The sequence below is a fragment of the Mesoplodon bidens genome (genome assembly GCF_964165515.1).
Source record: "Mesoplodon bidens genome assembly, chromosome: X".
Classification (NCBI taxonomy): Eukaryota; Metazoa; Chordata; class Mammalia; order Artiodactyla; family Ziphiidae; genus Mesoplodon; species Mesoplodon bidens.
In genome coordinates, this window is record NC_138163.1 from 128,257,474 (window position 1) to 128,274,397 (window position 16,924).

Sequence of the window (16,924 nt, forward strand, 5' to 3'; positions counted from 1 at the left end):
TTAATGTTCAGTGCCTAGATCAGAGACGAACATGATGAATGTTCAATGTTTCCAGACTTTGTTGGAACCATAGACTTTGTTGGAAGAGCCTGTAGGTTTGTCAACCCCTCCACCCCAGAGGCTCGGCAACAGGGTGCCTTTATTAATACCTATTTATAAAGGTCAGCCTATTCTACAGTATTTAAAATACAAAGAACCTTTCAAGAAAAGTAGATTGCTTTTTACCATTGGTAAAAGGTATATAAAAGCTAGAAAAGATGAAAAGCTTTTAAAACACACTATGTTTAATACTCCCTGTATTCCCCACAAAGCCTTTTATAGACTAGGCACTCAGGAAATGTTTGATGATGAAGATAGAAAATATTTATTCTCTTTTGAAAATAGCTCATACATTTTTTGAAGGAGTATTGGCATCAGGATCTTGGAAGATTCACGGTAGAATTTCAAACATGTATTGTGATCAGAACTATGGCAGTGGCAAGCCAGGAGTTCAGTAAATGAGGCTTAACCCTCACTTATACAATACCTTCCAGGATTTCTGCACAGTAGTTATTGTCTTAATACGTATTGCAGAGATGAAGAGACCAAAGCAATGCTGCACCACCTGGTAGTGTTGGTGTTATCTGTGAAACCAACTGCAAATTATTTAGCTTGAATAAATATCCTTGAGTCTTCATCACTTTTATTCTCTGATGCTTCAATATTAACACAGGGCAGAGTATCTATTCCCACTTGAGCCTTACTCATTAAAGTTAGCTCATTAATACACTTTGAATTCTACAGCCAAAGTGCTCTTTTTTAAAAATATATATATATTTTAAATTTATTAATTTATTTATCTTTGGCTGCATTGGGTCTTCGTTGCTGTGCATGGGCTTCCTGTAGTTGCAGCAAGCGGGGGCTCCTCTTCGTTGCGGTGCGCAGGCTTCTCATTGCGGTGGCTTCTCTTGTTGTGGAGCACGGGCTCTAGGCACTCAGGTTTCAGTAGTTGTGGCACATGGGCTCAGTAGTTGTGGCTCACGGGCTCTAGAGCGCAGGCTCAGTAGTTGTGGCGCACGGGCTTAGCTGCTCTGCGGCATGTGGGATCTTCCCAGACCAGGGCTCGAACCCATGTTCCCTGCATTGGCAGGCAGATTCTTAACCACTGCGCCACCAGGGAAGCCCCAAAGTGCTCTTTGAATTATATAGCAGTGCACTGTAATTTTTATAAGGCGCACCCCTTGACATTTTTTCAATACATTTCATTGGGTATACGTGTCAGGGATTGTGCAGGCATAGAATAAAGAAATTCATTAATACAGCTAAAACGTATTCAGTGTCTAGTACCAGGAACAGACCCTGCTTCTGTTTACTCCCTGGCTGGGAAGGCAGACATTTAACAAGCAAATACAAATGCCAATTTTCAGAAAGCAGTCCATGTGAGATCCCAAGAAGACACAAGTCTCCAAGGATCAGGTTGAGGAAGAAGGCGGGGGAGGGGGTGTGAGGGGGAACAGGCAAACAAATTGAATATCACCTGATAAACGCTATACCAGCATATGGCCAAAGTGCTGTCAAAATACAAAAGAGGGAGGATTTAATTCTCTCCAGAAGTTTGGGTAGGGCATCAGAAAGGAGCCGAAATCTTCAGGGATGAACAGGCTTTCTGCAAGCTTAAAATGGGTGCTGGTAACGATGGTGGTGATGGTGCTCAGGAAGGCATTTGCTCCGCTGGGGAACCCTGTGTACCCACTGTGAGGGGTGGATGACCATCAGACCACTTACAGTGATTCATTAGCCTCTTGGCCAAGCACCACCATAGCCAGCTGAACCAGTTTGAATGGGAGTTATTTCAGGTCAGACCTCAGGTTTTTTTCCTCCAGAGTGGAGGGTTGCCAGGTAGAATGAAACATACCCAGTTAAATCTGAATTTCAGATAAACAACGAATAATTTTTTAGTAAAGACCCCAATATTTGGGACATACTTATATTTAAAAATATTTGTTTATTTGAAATTCAAATTACTAAAAACTTTGACTTGACTTTTTATTTGTGTATTTTATTTACTACATCAGGCAATCCTACCAGAGTGGTAAGAAACTGGTGGGTCTGCTGTGGCACAGATAATAAATAACAAACAAAACGCCACCACGACCCCAGCTTTCTGTAGCCTTCCCAGCCAAAAGTCTCTCCAGTTGGAAGCCAGAGAGAACAGACTTCCAGAAAAGAGACGCTGTACCTAGACAACCAAGGCGCGAACCCACCCGACGGTCCGCAAGACCCGCGTTTAGAAGGGCGGTGCATCCTGGGAGTGAGTTTTCTAAGTTCGGATTCGCCTCCGAAGGCCACGGGACTACAACTCCCAGGAGCGCCAAAGGGTCGCTGCGAGGCACGCTGGGAGTACTGGTTTTACCCCGTCGAAGGGTCCTGGTGGGCTGCTTGTGTAACAAGAGACCAATGCCGATTTTTAGAGAATCTCAATATTAAGAATTCATATAAAAGGTTAAACCTAGGATTAGTGCTTTCAATACAGAGAAAACAAGTCTTCCGGAACATAGTGGCAACTGTGCAGGCGCCCGCTGACGTTACACCCCGCGCTGAAGGGTGGGGACTGAGCGTCGCTCCTGCATGTGACCCCAGCGCCTCTTTGTGATTGGCTGTTCCGGGGGCGCGGCGCTCGGGCGCGGACGCCCCTGATTGGTGCTTCGGGGCAGTGGGGCGGGACTCCGGCTGCAGCCGCGGGAGGTCCGGACACTGGCGGCCATGGGACTCGCTGGTAAGTGCGTGTCTGAGCTTCCCGCGCCGGTACTCCGTGCCGCTTCCAGGTGGGACTGAGCTGCCCTCAGGGGAGCGTGGCCGAAGATGGAGGGGGCGAAGCCGACCCGGCTTGAGGCTCGGAGGTCGGGGTCGAGGGTCTCCGGAGTCGAGTGGGGCTGAGGGTGCGCTGGGGCGGCCGAGCTGTAGCCGGTTCCGCGTCGGCTAAGGCGGGCGGGGCGAACGGCTCTGGGACTCCCGGCCTCGACCTCCTGCTCGCTCTTTGGCCGTTTTCCTCCCTTTGGGCCTAGAGAGACCCCGCCTGACTGTGCCGGGGTCGCTGACTGAGCGGGGTCATCCCTTCCTTGGCCCTGGCGCTCCCTAGCGACCCCGCAGCGAGTGAAGCTGGACCGGCGCTCGGCGGGTGGGTGGAAGCACCGTCCTCTTGACCCCAAGCCCCCGCCGGGTCACCCTAAGGCTTCTCTTGAGTCTCTGCTGATAATAACTGTCTAGGAACTTGTTGACCGTGGCCGTGGACTTTACGGCCGTCTCGCATTTGCCACTTAAGTGGCTGGGTGGGGACCTTGGACCGATCGCTCAACTTGTCAGGCTTCTCATTCGTAAAATAAGAGAGATATATTCACTAGATCTCCAAGCCTTCCTTCAACTTTAAAATTTTAAGAGTCTGTGATTGTGCCCTTTGTTGAGCTTTTACCCCATCAAAGTGTTAGGCGTGATAACCGTGATAGGCACATTTCTCACAGGACATTGCAGGTTAATGACAACTTTAAATGATTTCATTTGGTGCTTTACTCACTGTTTTCGTTATCATTCATCTTATAAAATTGAATGGAACTGGAAATTCGGGTTTAGGTGACAAACCACAGTAAGAAAACGTTAGTGAAGCCACTTAAAAGTACAGACTTGAAGAATCTTATGATTTGGTAATATTGAATTGTAGTTAGCCAATTCAGCTCAACAAACACTCATTGAGTATTTCTGAGACAGTATTTAAAATAAACATGACTTGGTTGGAGGGAACAGACTTTGCACAAGCTGTTACTTCGCATTTTCTGAGTTTGCGGTGAAATCAAACTCAGACCTTTAGGATGCCTTCCCATTGTATAATTGAGTTTCTGGAGGCATGGAAATCTCATTTGTAAAGCTGAGAAGGAGTTTCACTCACTTTCCAAGATTCTCTTTAGCTTTAAATGTCTAAGAATCTGTAATCATACTGAATATTGAGTTGATGATTTTTGCGCTGATGATCTCGGGGACCTCTGAGCTGAACATTTTCTACTTTAGAGGTATAAAATGGCTCCAGATCCAGCCCATCTCTAGTTTAGTTTTTATCTTTCGATTCCAAACTGAAGGGAGGGACACTCATGGAGGGAAGGTATACATAACTGAAAGTTTAAGAAAATGAGGGGAACGGTTTGATTATCGCCATTCTTGAATAAGGAAGGAGAAAATAAGGTATGTGGCATGTGCTACAGGTGACACTTTAAAAAGCTGCTCTCAAAAGACAGTTCTAACTCCAGGTATATTTTAGTGTAAACCACAGACTTAATACTAGCGAACTTGATGAGATTCATTGAGTCAATGGCTAAGCTCTAAAGTGGGGTTAGCAAACCTTTTCTGTAAAGAGCCGTATGTTTTATTATTTGAATGAACTGGTTTGTTAACATGGCAAAGTATTCTATACTTTGGTGTAACAAACATTATTTAAGATTATGTGTAATGGTAGTTTTAGAGCAAAATTAAGATATAAGGACATTGCAGAGTCTAGTTTTGTTGTATGACACACAGTAAGTGCTAAGCAAGTAGATGCTGTCAAATGCATGAATTCATCATATGCTTTGTTTTATTTCTAGGGGAAAAGCTAACAGATTAACATTAAAGGAATATTTATGTCTGGATTTGGAGTGTGGAATGTATTTTGTCTCTGAGCTTAGATCCTGTTTACTCTCTCTTTCAGGTACTAGAGGACACATATCTTAACTGGTTGCTCTAAGGACTAATGCCTAAACCATCTCAGCATGGCCTGTAGAGGAGAAGGTGGGCATGGCCAGCGTCCCTCAGCTTCACTCTCCCATGTCAGCCCTGGACGTCTTTCCACGTGTAGAACCTGTACCCATAATATATGCATGGTGTCGGACTTTTTCTACCCAAATATGGGAGGCGTGGAAGGCCACATTTACCAGCTCTCTCAGTGCCTGATTGAAAGAGGGCACAAGGTCATAGTTGTCACCCATGCTTATGGAGATCGCAAAGGCATCCGTTACCTCACTAATGGCCTCAAAGTCTATTACTTGCCTCTGAAAGTCATGTACAACCAATCTACAGCCACGACCCTCTTTCACAGTCTGCCATTGCTCAGGTACATATTTGTTCGGGAGAGAGTCACGATAATCCATTCACATAGTTCCTTTTCTACCATGGCCCATGATGCCCTCTTCCACGCCAAGACAATGGGCCTCCAGACAGTCTTCACGGACCATTCCCTTTTTGGATTTGCTGATGTCAGCTCGGTGCTTACAAACAAGCTTCTAACTGTGTCTCTTTGTGACACAAACCACATAATTTGTGTCTCTTACACTAGTAAGGAAAACACTGTGCTAAGAGCAGCACTGAATCCTGAAATAGTGTCCGTCATTCCTAATGCTGTAGATCCTACTGACTTCACTCCAGACCCATTTAGAAGGCATGATAGTGTAATAACTATTGTTGTTGTCAGCAGACTTGTTTACAGAAAAGGTAAATGATAGCTACAAATGCACTGCACAGCCTTTTTTTCCTTGTAGAAAGCTATTGAATATTTGTGTTATAATGATTGTTGGGCTTTTTGTTTTGTTTTATGGTTTTATAACAACTTCGTTAAATATAGCAAAGAAGGGTCTAATAATGTTTTATACATCTTAAAGAAGAAATTTCTGGAACAGTGGTAAATGCTATTCCCAGCCCCAGCCCCCCCCCCGATGTTTTCATAGTTACTTAAAAGGAAAAACAGTAACCTGATGTCATTTAATAGGTCAGGTCTTTAAAAAGTTTCCGTACACATGCAGTAGGAAGTACAGGGCCCAGACCATCACATAACCCTTTCTTTTTGTTGCAGATATTTTGAAAACTAAGAAAATCACAAGGGTGAAAACTAAATCAGCTGTAACTGTAGTATTGAGGGATGACCCTAATGAACGTTTGATTTATAGCTTTTCTGTCATTTTTATGCATACACTCAAAGTCAGTGAGCTTGTTCTGCACATTACTGTTTTGTAGCTTGCTTCTTTCCTTTAATCGTAGATAAGACATTAATAATGAATTGGCACGTAAGTGCTAAAGGGGGGTCAGATGGCCCAGAGTCTGATCCTGGCTCCATCCTCCTGTGTGATCGAAGACAAGCTACTTGACATCTCCGAGCCTCAGCTTTTTCTTTTGTGTGATTTGGGCAGCAGTGGTAATCTTGTGAGGTTCAGTGATGGTTCCTGTACAGTACTTAGCCCAGTTTGTACTCAGTACGTGTCTGCTGTGCACAAGGAGGATTGTTTTAGTGCCTCGGCAGCGCGTCATGGACGCCACAGTAGAATTTGTAGAGCCTTGCTGACTAAAAGTCTGAAGCAGTCCAGTTATTCAAAACAAATGGTTTTCTGGATGGTATTTGAAAACCTGTCCAGCAATCAAAATTGTCACTAAAAGTGGGGAATTGTTAAAAAGATAATATGTAAACTCCCCCTTTAAAATATTTTAATTTACTCAAAATATTATTACCATGCACTGAATCACCAATAATTTGATTTAGGCCTGCAGGCTTAAGAGTACTGGTCCACTGATTTGAGCTGCATCATCTTTCTTGCACAATCACCTTTAAAAAGCATAACTTACAGTTGCCAGTTTGGGTCTCTTAAATGTGGTGGGAACCTAAGGGCATATGAAGTTATGTACTTCTGGATTTTTCATTTGTTTTTGATCTTATACAGTGGTTCAGGATATCCCCTAATCTGACAAGGTTTTTTTTTTTACTGTGTCTTTATTGAATTTTTTAAACCGTTCAGCTTAGTTTCACAGAAACTCATTTTGTCCATTTATGTGCTATTTAAATACTGTAACAAGTATAATAAAATAGGCATCAGACAGATTTGTGGACAAATGCAGCTGATTCTTGGTCAGCATGAAGCTCAGCGGTGGGACCAGCAGTGTCCCAGTGCACTAGGGAGTGGCCTGAAATCCACGTGTGGGCCTTGGTCAGGATGGTTTACCTTTGGAATGGAGAGCCTTGGTCCATGCGGTGATCCACTAAGTGGAGGTTGGTGAGAAAACTTCTACTGAACTGCATTTTTGGGGGTGACGGCAATGAAATGCTTCCATTCTTTACTTGAAGAAGATGTGAATGGAGCAGCATTCTGTGTTCTGAATCCCTCTTGGGATATTGATAATGTGTTTGTTGTAACTTAAGAAATGTGCCTATTTTGTTTGTTCACCAAATAATATACCTTTGGGAGATAGCTAGCTGAGAAAGCATATGATGCATACATGGTCAAGGATCCGAGCAAAATTAACTTACCTGTTCAAAGATTGAACCTGTTACCTTTACTTCACTAACTATGGTATTTTAACCAGCTGAGCTAACCACCAAAGAGTGAAGGTACAACTTTCCTGTTCTCAATTCAGTCATTTAACAAATATTTATCAAACCCTTTCCGTATGTCAGGCACTGTGCAAAAAGTAACATTCTGAGAAGGAATGGCCACATCTGTAGCCCAAAAGTGAGTAGTTGTATTAATGGTCCATTAATTATTAATACATTAATTTCTTTAGGAGGTGTTCATTTGGACCAGATATCAAAGGCCACTGGAACGTATTAAGTAAGAGAGAATAAATCAAAAGTCATATTACCCAGGATCGCTGGCCTCTTCCCCCTTCCATTGAGCCTGTTTTGCTCTCAGGCAGGGTTTAGCAGCGCTCACGTGCATGTGCAGACATGCCCCACTTCTTGCTCTAGTGCTAATGATGACTTACATGTATATTCTGCAGTTGATAAAAGCCTGTACATGGTACAGTACCTCACTTGACCCTCCCAGCAACTGTAGGGTAGATGTTACCTGCATGTAACAGACAAACTGAGTCTCAGAGGGGGTAAGTAACTCACCCAGGTTACACAGTAAGTAACAGAGATGACAAGCCTGAGTTGAGCTCTTCTTGAGTTAAGGTCTCCTGTTCCCTCCACCCTCAGCCCAGCCACCATTATCCTAGGTATAGATTCAGAAGATTCTATTAGACTGTGCTTTAGAAGCACTTCAAATCAGAGCTTTTCTTGTCCATTTTGTGAGAATATGGCAATTGAAAGTCCTTTGGTACGTTTCATTGTGTTAGACTCTTGTTAGAGGCACCAGAACATTTCTTATTATGGGGAGAAAAAACCCTTATTAGAATAATAATATAGATCATTGATAATATTAGTCGGTTCCGTTTCTTTTAATGTACTTGTCAGAATTATACAATGCATTGAAAGCCCATCGCCTGGTATAGTAAGCCCTCAGTAATTGTAGCGATTGTTACTAATTATGATTATTGCTCTATATGTGGGGTTTTGGTTTTTTTCATTTAAAGTATGGATTCTTAACCTTTGTATTAGAAGGGAGAGAGGGCAAGGAGGGAGGGGAAGGAAAGAATTGTAGGAGGTTACTTGTTAAAAGTCATTAAGACACCTGGTTTATCTAAAAATCCAGTTGATGGACTTGGTAATAAACTTGAAACAAAGATAGGTAAGATTTTAATGAGAAGCTTTCATAATTCAGAAAAGCCACATGTGAATTTATGTTTGCTAATGCAATCATATTTTGAAAATACTAGCAGAGTTTACGTAATAAATCCTACTTTGAATTATTTAATAAAAATGACCCTATATATATTATTTCTCCTGCCATCTTTTTAATAATTGATCTGCCTGTATTTGGGAAGATTGATAGAAGAAGTGCAGTTCTTGTGTATGTATGTGTATGCATTTCTTAAACTTTAACTGGCTTATTTTACATTTACTTTTGAATGTGTATGATTTGTACTTGTTAATGAGCTAAATTCTTAAACATCAACACTGTTGTCACTTGGGATTGCTACTTTCAGACTAGTAGGGCATGATTTAGTTTGCTGCTTTATATTACCTAAGGTTGTATTTACATATTATAAGAAAATTTCATTAAAAAGAAAAAAAAGGACCAAGATGCACCCTTTTGTTCTGCAGACTGTGATGATCTGGCAGTGGAAGTCCTGCCACCTTCATTCACTGTCATTCTGGGGAAGTGGGCTGTAGCAGATTTGGATGGACTATTACAAATTTTGCTAATACCCTAGTGTTCGCTGCAAAATCCTCTGTACAAACTGCATTCTCAACAAAACGGAAGCAGCAGTCATATTTTGCTGCTTAGCCCTTTCCTATAGTAGGAAGTAGAATTGTAACGCTGGTAGAATTTTATAGGGGAAAGAGACCTTGGACTTCAGGTACATCGGTCTGTTCATTTTCTCTTATCAGGAAATTCCCATTATCAAAGAGTTTGCTCGTAAAAAGATCTGGGTCAAGACCCAGATCTCCAGTCAACTCTCCTGCAGAAAATTTTAACTGAAATGTAAGCTACCTCAAATGCCATTTTTTAGCAGTAGGTGTTGTGTAAACACAGGTGAATAACCTAGAACACAATGTTGAAACAGAATAGTCCACGAACTGGGTGTGTGGAAGTTACCCATGGGTGTCAGTGTATATACCCTCAAGAACTCTTGGGGGACCCCTGGCAGTTTGTGAACGATTCCACCATTCCAGGAAGGGTTTAAGAGAATTTGTTTCTCTACTTAAGTAAGGGAGGCATAGCTAATATTACTTTTCAAAGTGAGTGGATTCTCAGAAGTTCTGATAAAATTTTTTTTAAGGTTAATTATTGATAACTCAAACATTCAACTTGATGTTTTCAGGGACCGATTTGCTTAGTGGTATAATACCTGAACTCTGTCAGAAATATCGCAATTTAAATTTCATAATTGGAGGAGAGGGACCAAAGAGAGTCATTTTGGAAGAAATACGGGAAAGATACCATCTCCATGACAGGTATTGATGGATTCCATATTGTCTTGGGTGAGAAAATATCAGTTACCTAAAATTGGTTTCGGCTACATGCCTGCATTAAGTGGGCTGCTTCTCCTACATGTACTTGATATAAAAATGTAATGCAAGGCCTATTTAAGAAAAATTATATAAAATGGGGAACCCTACTTAAGGAATTAATAATTTTATTTTTTCTGTTAGCCCAACATTATTTGACTTTAGGGGGCACTGGTTGGGGCACCTGAGAATGCACAAAAAAACAACTATTTGATCGGAAATGTTTGCAGATTCTCAAGCCATACTGAGTTGTGATTTAAATAGCACAGCCCAAGTCATGTAAATTGCTCTGCATGTACAGATTTGAACATTTCTCTTCCTCGGTAACTTAGTTAACGTGAGCTGTGTGCATGTGAAGCATCAATTTAAAAGGGACATTTTCCTGTTTAGAAACGACACTTAAACATTTACTCATCAAAGTGTATTAACATTTTCATTGAATGCAGACTGATTTTGGAGAAGATGAAATTTGATCTGTGTGACAAAAGTTAGAAATATGTTAGCTGTACAAGCTTTAACCAAACAGCTTTATATGACTTTCTTTTAGATCAGAGTTGGGTGATATTAATCTTTTGAGATGGAAAACATTAGAAGCAGTAAGAATCTAAGTATAATATGAGTAGCACACTTGGCTTATAAATGGTATTTCTTTTGTAGCATGATTTTTACTCCCCTCTTTTTTCTCTCGTTTCAAAAATCAGAGTGCGTCTCTTGGGAGCCTTAGAACACAAAGAAGTCAGAAATGTCTTAGTTCAAGGACATATTTTTCTTAATACTTCCCTTACTGAAGCATTCTGCATGGCAATTGTGGAAGCAGCCAGTTGTGGTTTACAGGTAAAAAGCTTTGAGGGCTTATTACATTGTTGGGGTTTCTGTATTTGTATTTTGAAAAATAATCAGATGCAGTCTGTAATTAATTTTTTAAATTGGTATTGTCTATTTTCCTGAGAGATGAATTATGGAGGATCACATGTTCTTTTTTTCTTTTTAAGGTTGTAAGTACCAGGGTTGGTGGAATTCCTGAAGTACTTCCAGAAAATCTTATCATTTTATGTGAGCCTTCTGTAAAATCTTTGTGTGAGGGATTGGAAAAAGCTGTTTCCCAACTGAAGTCAGGAGCATTGCCGTCTCCAGAAAATATCCACAACATCGTAAAGGCTTTCTACACCTGGAGGAATGTTGCGGAGAGAACTGAAAAAGTATGTCACATGCTAAGAGAAGGGTATTTGAAGATTGTGTCTTGAATTCTTACTTGATGTTTCACGTACACACTTGCTTCTTTTTTTTTTTTTTTTTCCCAGTACACGGGCCTCTCACTGCTGTGGCCTCTCCCGTTGCGGAGCACAGGCTCCTGACGCGCAGGCTCAGCGGCCATGGCTCACGGGCCCAGCCGCTCCGCGGCATGTGGGTTCCTCCCGGACCGGGGCATGAACCCGTGTCCCCTGCATCGGCAGGCGGACTCTCAACCACTGCGCCACCAGGGAAGCCCACACTTGCTTCTTTTATATAGGTTTACCATTTCTGCTCTATTGCTTAAGTTTATGAAGTCTCTTCCAAATGAAGTGAATTCTGTATTACTTCTGGTATATGTTAGGCTAAGTTTCTAGTCAAATCATTGCATTTGACATCTGAAAATAGCAGTAATGCAGTATCTAGACCTTTCATTAAACTGGGCATGCAGGAGTTACAAAATTTTCTAGAAGTCACAACAATTAGAGGCAAAACTAATATTAAGATCTACTCTTAGACATTTTCTTGAGGCTCTTTATAATTCTAAAACATATAGGTCTATTAGAAAATATATGGTTTTGCTTAGCCCGATTGTGGCAACTTATAAGTTACAAATATTTAATCCAGGCTACTTCCTAAAACTCCCGTGTCACTTTTGCTAGCTGCTGTGATTTTTCTACAGGAGAGGGATTTTTGCATCTTTGGGCTGATTGAGAACATAGTAAGTTAGAATTCAAAAAGCACGTGACAAATGTTGGAAATAGGATCACAAATAAAAAGCAGCAGTAGAAAATTGGTAAAAGGACAGGTGCAGGATATAGGTTAATGCCCTTAAGTGGGAGAGTACAGTTGTGGGAAATGCTTCCTTATTTCGAGGTCAGGACTTCATTTATTCTACTCAGTTGTGCCCTTTGTTTAAGTACCTCTCATGACTTCGTCTCCCTCCTGCCTCTTATTATCACATAGCAAGCTGGATGGAAACGCTGTGCTTCTTAGAAATTGTGACCCAGAAAGACAGTCAGTTGGGAGCGTGGAGAAGGTAGTGCTTTATACTCTCATTGTATTCAGTGGAGCAACTAGTTTCTAGCCCAAAGTAGAGAGCAAGATGGAGCCGAGTAAGCAGAAAGGCTTTCTTACTTGGTTTAAATTGTAAATTCCCATACGTAAGGTGAGCCCCGATTTGAATGGAAATGCAACAAAACTCTTTTTATCTCTAAAAATCGTCATACACAGTTTGCATTGAAACATAAGTTTCAATTAACAAACAGTTTTGACTGAAATAGCTCTGAGGTAGCCACTTTCTGGAAGTTTTGCAGTTGCACCACCCGTATGAAGTAAGTACATTTCCTTGTTTTCCTTTGGAAGTTGGGGCGCAGCACTGATTACCTGCTGGGAGCGCGTGGCAGAATCGCCCCGGGAGCCTTTTCGGGCTCTGTCCGGTTCATCTTCTGTGCCCACTGCTGGATTCTAAAGTGACCCTTTAGGAGCAGAGGGGGTATGGGAATGGTGGGCAGGGATATTTGGTTCGGCAGGTTTTTTCAGTGAAACCCATCCTGATTTAGGACCACATCTCTGTAATTGTGCCTTTACCTTCTTGATCAACGTCATGTAAATCTCAGAAGTTTGCGCTGTTGTAGATAATAAGTTTGGGGCAAAGAACTACGGTGACAGTTTGTCAGCTTGTGTTAAAGGAGCGCATTAGGTTTTTTTAAAAAAACACAAATTTTCTTTTAGTTAGGCTTAAAGTAATAGTAGGACGTCTGTATTGTTTGCAGTTTTACACTCTGGCAATTTATAGTATACATTCCAAAAAAAACGTTAATCCTTGTCCCTAATGGATTTTCCTCCCTGTCATTCTCTCCATAGTAGCAAATTGTTATTTTGTCACTTGAGATCATAAATTAACTGACTTAGAAATAAAGGTGGACACACGGGTGAGTTTGTAGTTGCTCTTTTAATTCTACCTGTTCCACACAGGATGTTTGATCCCTTTCAACTCCTTAGTTTAACTGCTATTTAGAAAAATTGATCAAGAAATGGAATCAGCATTCATGCTGGAAACATACTTTTTCATTTATAATTCTCCAGTCTCAGCATAACGCTCGATATAATTCTGACTACAGTGTATTCCAAATGTCCTCGGGCTAGAGGAGCTCGATGAAAACAGCCCGGACCTTTCAGAGGCCGTTGACCTTTAGAACTTGCTCTGCACGTCAGAAGTTTCTTGAGTTCAAAAGGAGATGGTTTACAGGTCTGATAACATGAGAATGACCACAGGTAATGCCCAAATGCAGTTAAAAAACATGAGTGCCGGCCCATTTTGTGTTTGAAATAAGTATATTCAAGGAGCTTTGTTTTTTTCTTTAATATTTCAGAGTTTAGTGCTTAGCAATACTTTCAGAAAGCAAGCCACCTACTACCAATGCTCAGCAATAAACTTTATTTTGTTTGCCACTGTTTGACCTATACCATCTACCAAAATTTCCCCCATCTCTTTCTGCTCCTTTTACTTGGAATCCGTGAAATGTCTCTGTATATTCTCCCCATCTGTGCTCAGCAACACGGTGTCGCTTGGCTGTGGAAAGAGGAGCCTCTCTGTACCCAGAAGCACACTAGACTGTAACTCTCTGATGGTAGTTGAGTCAAGGAATCTTAAAGGGCCAGTCCTTCTTCCCTGCTTGGGGAGTCACTGCTGAAGTAAATATGGCCTCGACAGTTGGCCCGAAAAGCCGCTCCAGCATCTCAGGACTTTGGATTTCTCATAGTTGGTTAAATATTGGTGGGGATCCCCTAGGGGACAGGAGCCGTGGTAGATTCATCTTTGTACCACACGGTATACATACCCCAGTGTTCTGTCCAGAATAGGCACTCCATAAGTGTTGACTCAAATGGCAATACGTAGTGTAATCAGTTTCATTCATCACATCATTTCTGTAACAGCAGTGAAATGTGCGCACCTTCTGTTGACATCTCTAATGCACTCCTGGTCTGTGCAGGTCGTTGTTTACTGTGGCTCCCGGTGCTCATTCTCGGCTCTCTCCCGCCAGGTGTATGACCAAGTGGCGGCAGAAGCTATGTTACCGATGGACAAACGACTGGACAGACTCATCTCTCAATGTGGCCACTTGACAGGCTGCATTTTTGCTTTGTTGGCTGTATTCAACTTGTTCTTCCTCATTTTCCTGAGATGGGTGACTCCAGATTCTATCATCGATGTTGCAGTAGATGCCACAGGGCCAAAGGGTGCCTGGAGTCATCAGTATCCTTACAGGAAAAAGGTGGACGAGAACAATGAGGTATCTAAAACCAGGTAGAAGAAAGCCTGGATTGTGAGATTTTAAACACTTGTAATAGTTCTATTAAGACTATTGAAAATAACCTTGCTTTTTTTCTTTTTGAAGTTAATAGTAAGTTATGCTACCTCTTTATCATTCCGTGTTTTATTTTGAGGAAAGATAAACACTTATGCAATTCCTGAGTGTAGAAACTCCTTGCACTTATTTAAAATTTGGGAGAGAACATTGAAGCCACTCAGGTATGCAATTTTTCAGACTACTGAAATCCCTCTAGCAGAGATGTTTTAACGTTATATTTTGGGAGCTTTGGGTGCTGAAGGGCCAAACGTTTTCTGGGCATTTTTTGGCCAGTTTTAAATGTTCTACCATTAATTAGACATTCACCAGATGTTTACAAGTTTTCTTTAGGGAAGTACAACAACTCTGTGAACTATTTTAAGTTGTGTTCATACTACATTTATTAGAACTTAAGTCGTGTTCTTAAACTTTTATTGGGTATGCTCAGTAAGTGTTCCATATAATCAGCAGGTTTCTTGAGTAAAATGGGCTGTCAGCGACCAGCATGTTTTAAGCACCTACCACGCATAGAATGTTGAACTAGATGCTTCCTGCGGTAAGGACCGGGGGTGGGGGGTGGGGGGGGGTGCATTCGCTCTTTGTTGATCACTCAGATGGCTCACTTCGACATAGTCAGGTTTGATATGAAGTGGTAAGATATCCGCCATGTCGAAAATGCTCATGCTTTTAATGCCAGGAAAACATTGCCGGCATACTCGGAGTTCTTCTTTGATGTTGTTGGATGCATTCTCCTAGGTTGAGCCTTCATCTTCGCTTGTGTGTATGAAAATACTTTTTGCTTTTTAAATACTAGGGACCGATACCACTGTTGATGATAGTGCAGAGAAACCCTCCACATCTCTCAGTGCATAATTTAGTCCTCTGTCAATGCCTTCTTGTTTTCCGAGCACAATGTACGAGGTGTGCCATCTCAAAATCAGCTGCTACCCTGTCCCTTTGATAGAAGTCACTTCCCTTCACTTGTGGCCTAGCTGATGCCTGATAAGTATTGTCAGTGTGCAGAAGTCTTGACCCCAGAATGTTTTGTTTATAGCCAATTGAGTCTGAAAATTTTAGGAACACAGTCTCTTTGTCGATGGATGTTGTTAACTGTAATCGTTGTGGCTCATAGCCATGGGTTTTTAAACCCCCAGTTATCCACATGGTGTGTCTTACTAATTCTTTGAACTCCTTAGAATAAGTTTTTGTGGTTAAGGACTGTGAAGTCACAAGAATGAGGCACTGTGGGTGCACTAGTTAGATGCTGGCAGTATTGCGATTCTGTACAGGATTTTTTTTTTAATGACAACATTCACAGAACTTCTTTTAAAAAAGTATCTTAACATACCTACTAATTGGTTGCCACTGATACATAAGAAATATATTTGTGTTTTGTACTAAAACACAAATGCAAGAGTGCAGTTTTTAAAATCTAGAAGTTAGGGGTTCTTTTGTTAAAGAAAAACAGACTGACCCAAACCATTAAATCTTACTGGGATTTTTATGTGTAGAAACTGACTTATATAAATATGAAACAAACAGTGCCAATATTCATGATAAAGCAAGAAAGTGTAACATTTGGTTTAATTTATTCTGTTCAGCAATTTTTAAAGGCATACTGCTGTTTTTTTCTTGTATGTTATTTTTGTTTCTTAGCTCTTTTTTTTCAGAATTGTCTATTAAATTGCCATTTATTTCAGATGGAAATAGGATTTAAAGTTCTTGCATGAAACATGTAATTTGCATATTTTCCTTTTTTTTTTCCCTTTAGCAAATGGAAGTAAATCTGCTTGTTCTAGTAAATCTTAATTTTCAGGCTTCCCGAATACCTAAATTGTAACTGTCATTGTTGCACTGGTCAATATGTGGAAACATATTGTTCTGCCCTGCTACTTACATTTATTTGAAAGTGAACTTGCAGTGATGAGGAATTGATGAAAAATATATTGTATTTCTTTTGATGTTCCAAAAAGTAGCACATGTAAAACTGATTTATGGAAACATGCTACATGTCCAAAAATAAAGACCAAAATGGCATTTTGACATTTTTCTTGAGTTTGTCTTGTTTGAAGAACAGAATATTATTTACTAGTTGAGCAACACTGCCCACAGCCCCTACCTCCCATGTTTTTTTTTTTTTTCAGTGCAATTTGATGTTTTGCTTGGTCTGTTAGAAAAACAGGAAATATCCTTCAGTTGATGAATTACTCTGTCATCTTTTCTTTCTACAATATTCTCTCTTTTACTCATGGAATAGCAAGTTCAATTGTGCCTTTGTTTCCTAATCCAAACTCTTGTTTGTCAGTGCACTAGAGTTTTTCAGTACACTGCGTGAGACAAATGAATACATCTGTAAAGTACTGTGCATGTGAGCTACATAATTATGCATTATATCTTGCAAGCTATTTTAAGAGAAATTGGAATTTTGACTTCATTTACAGAAGCCCAGTGTATGATCAGGCCC

At 40.9% G+C, this 16,924-nt stretch overlaps 1 protein-coding gene across 3 annotated transcripts; it reads left to right on the forward strand.

Moving 5' to 3' along the window:
• The first annotated feature begins 2,717 nt into the window (after positions 1-2,717).
• PIGA (phosphatidylinositol glycan anchor biosynthesis class A) lies at positions 2,718-15,018 on the forward strand. Of its 3 annotated transcripts, none has more exons than XM_081222318.1 (6): positions 2,718-2,755; positions 4,712-5,490; positions 9,691-9,823; positions 10,579-10,711; positions 10,870-11,076; positions 14,155-15,018. In XM_081222318.1, the coding sequence occupies exons 2-6, from the start codon at positions 4,773-4,775 to the stop codon at positions 14,419-14,421; spliced, it is 1,458 nt and encodes a 485-aa protein (XP_081078444.1). In that variant the 5' UTR covers positions 2,718-2,755; positions 4,712-4,772; the 3' UTR covers positions 14,422-15,018. The 3 variants fall into 3 exon arrangements, with proteins under 3 accessions (XP_081078444.1, XP_081078446.1, XP_081078445.1); XM_081222320.1 differs by having other exon boundaries at positions 4,712-4,791; XM_081222319.1 differs by lacking the exon at positions 2,718-2,755 and adding an exon at positions 3,093-3,157.
• The last annotated feature ends 1,906 nt before the right edge of the window (positions 15,019-16,924 follow it).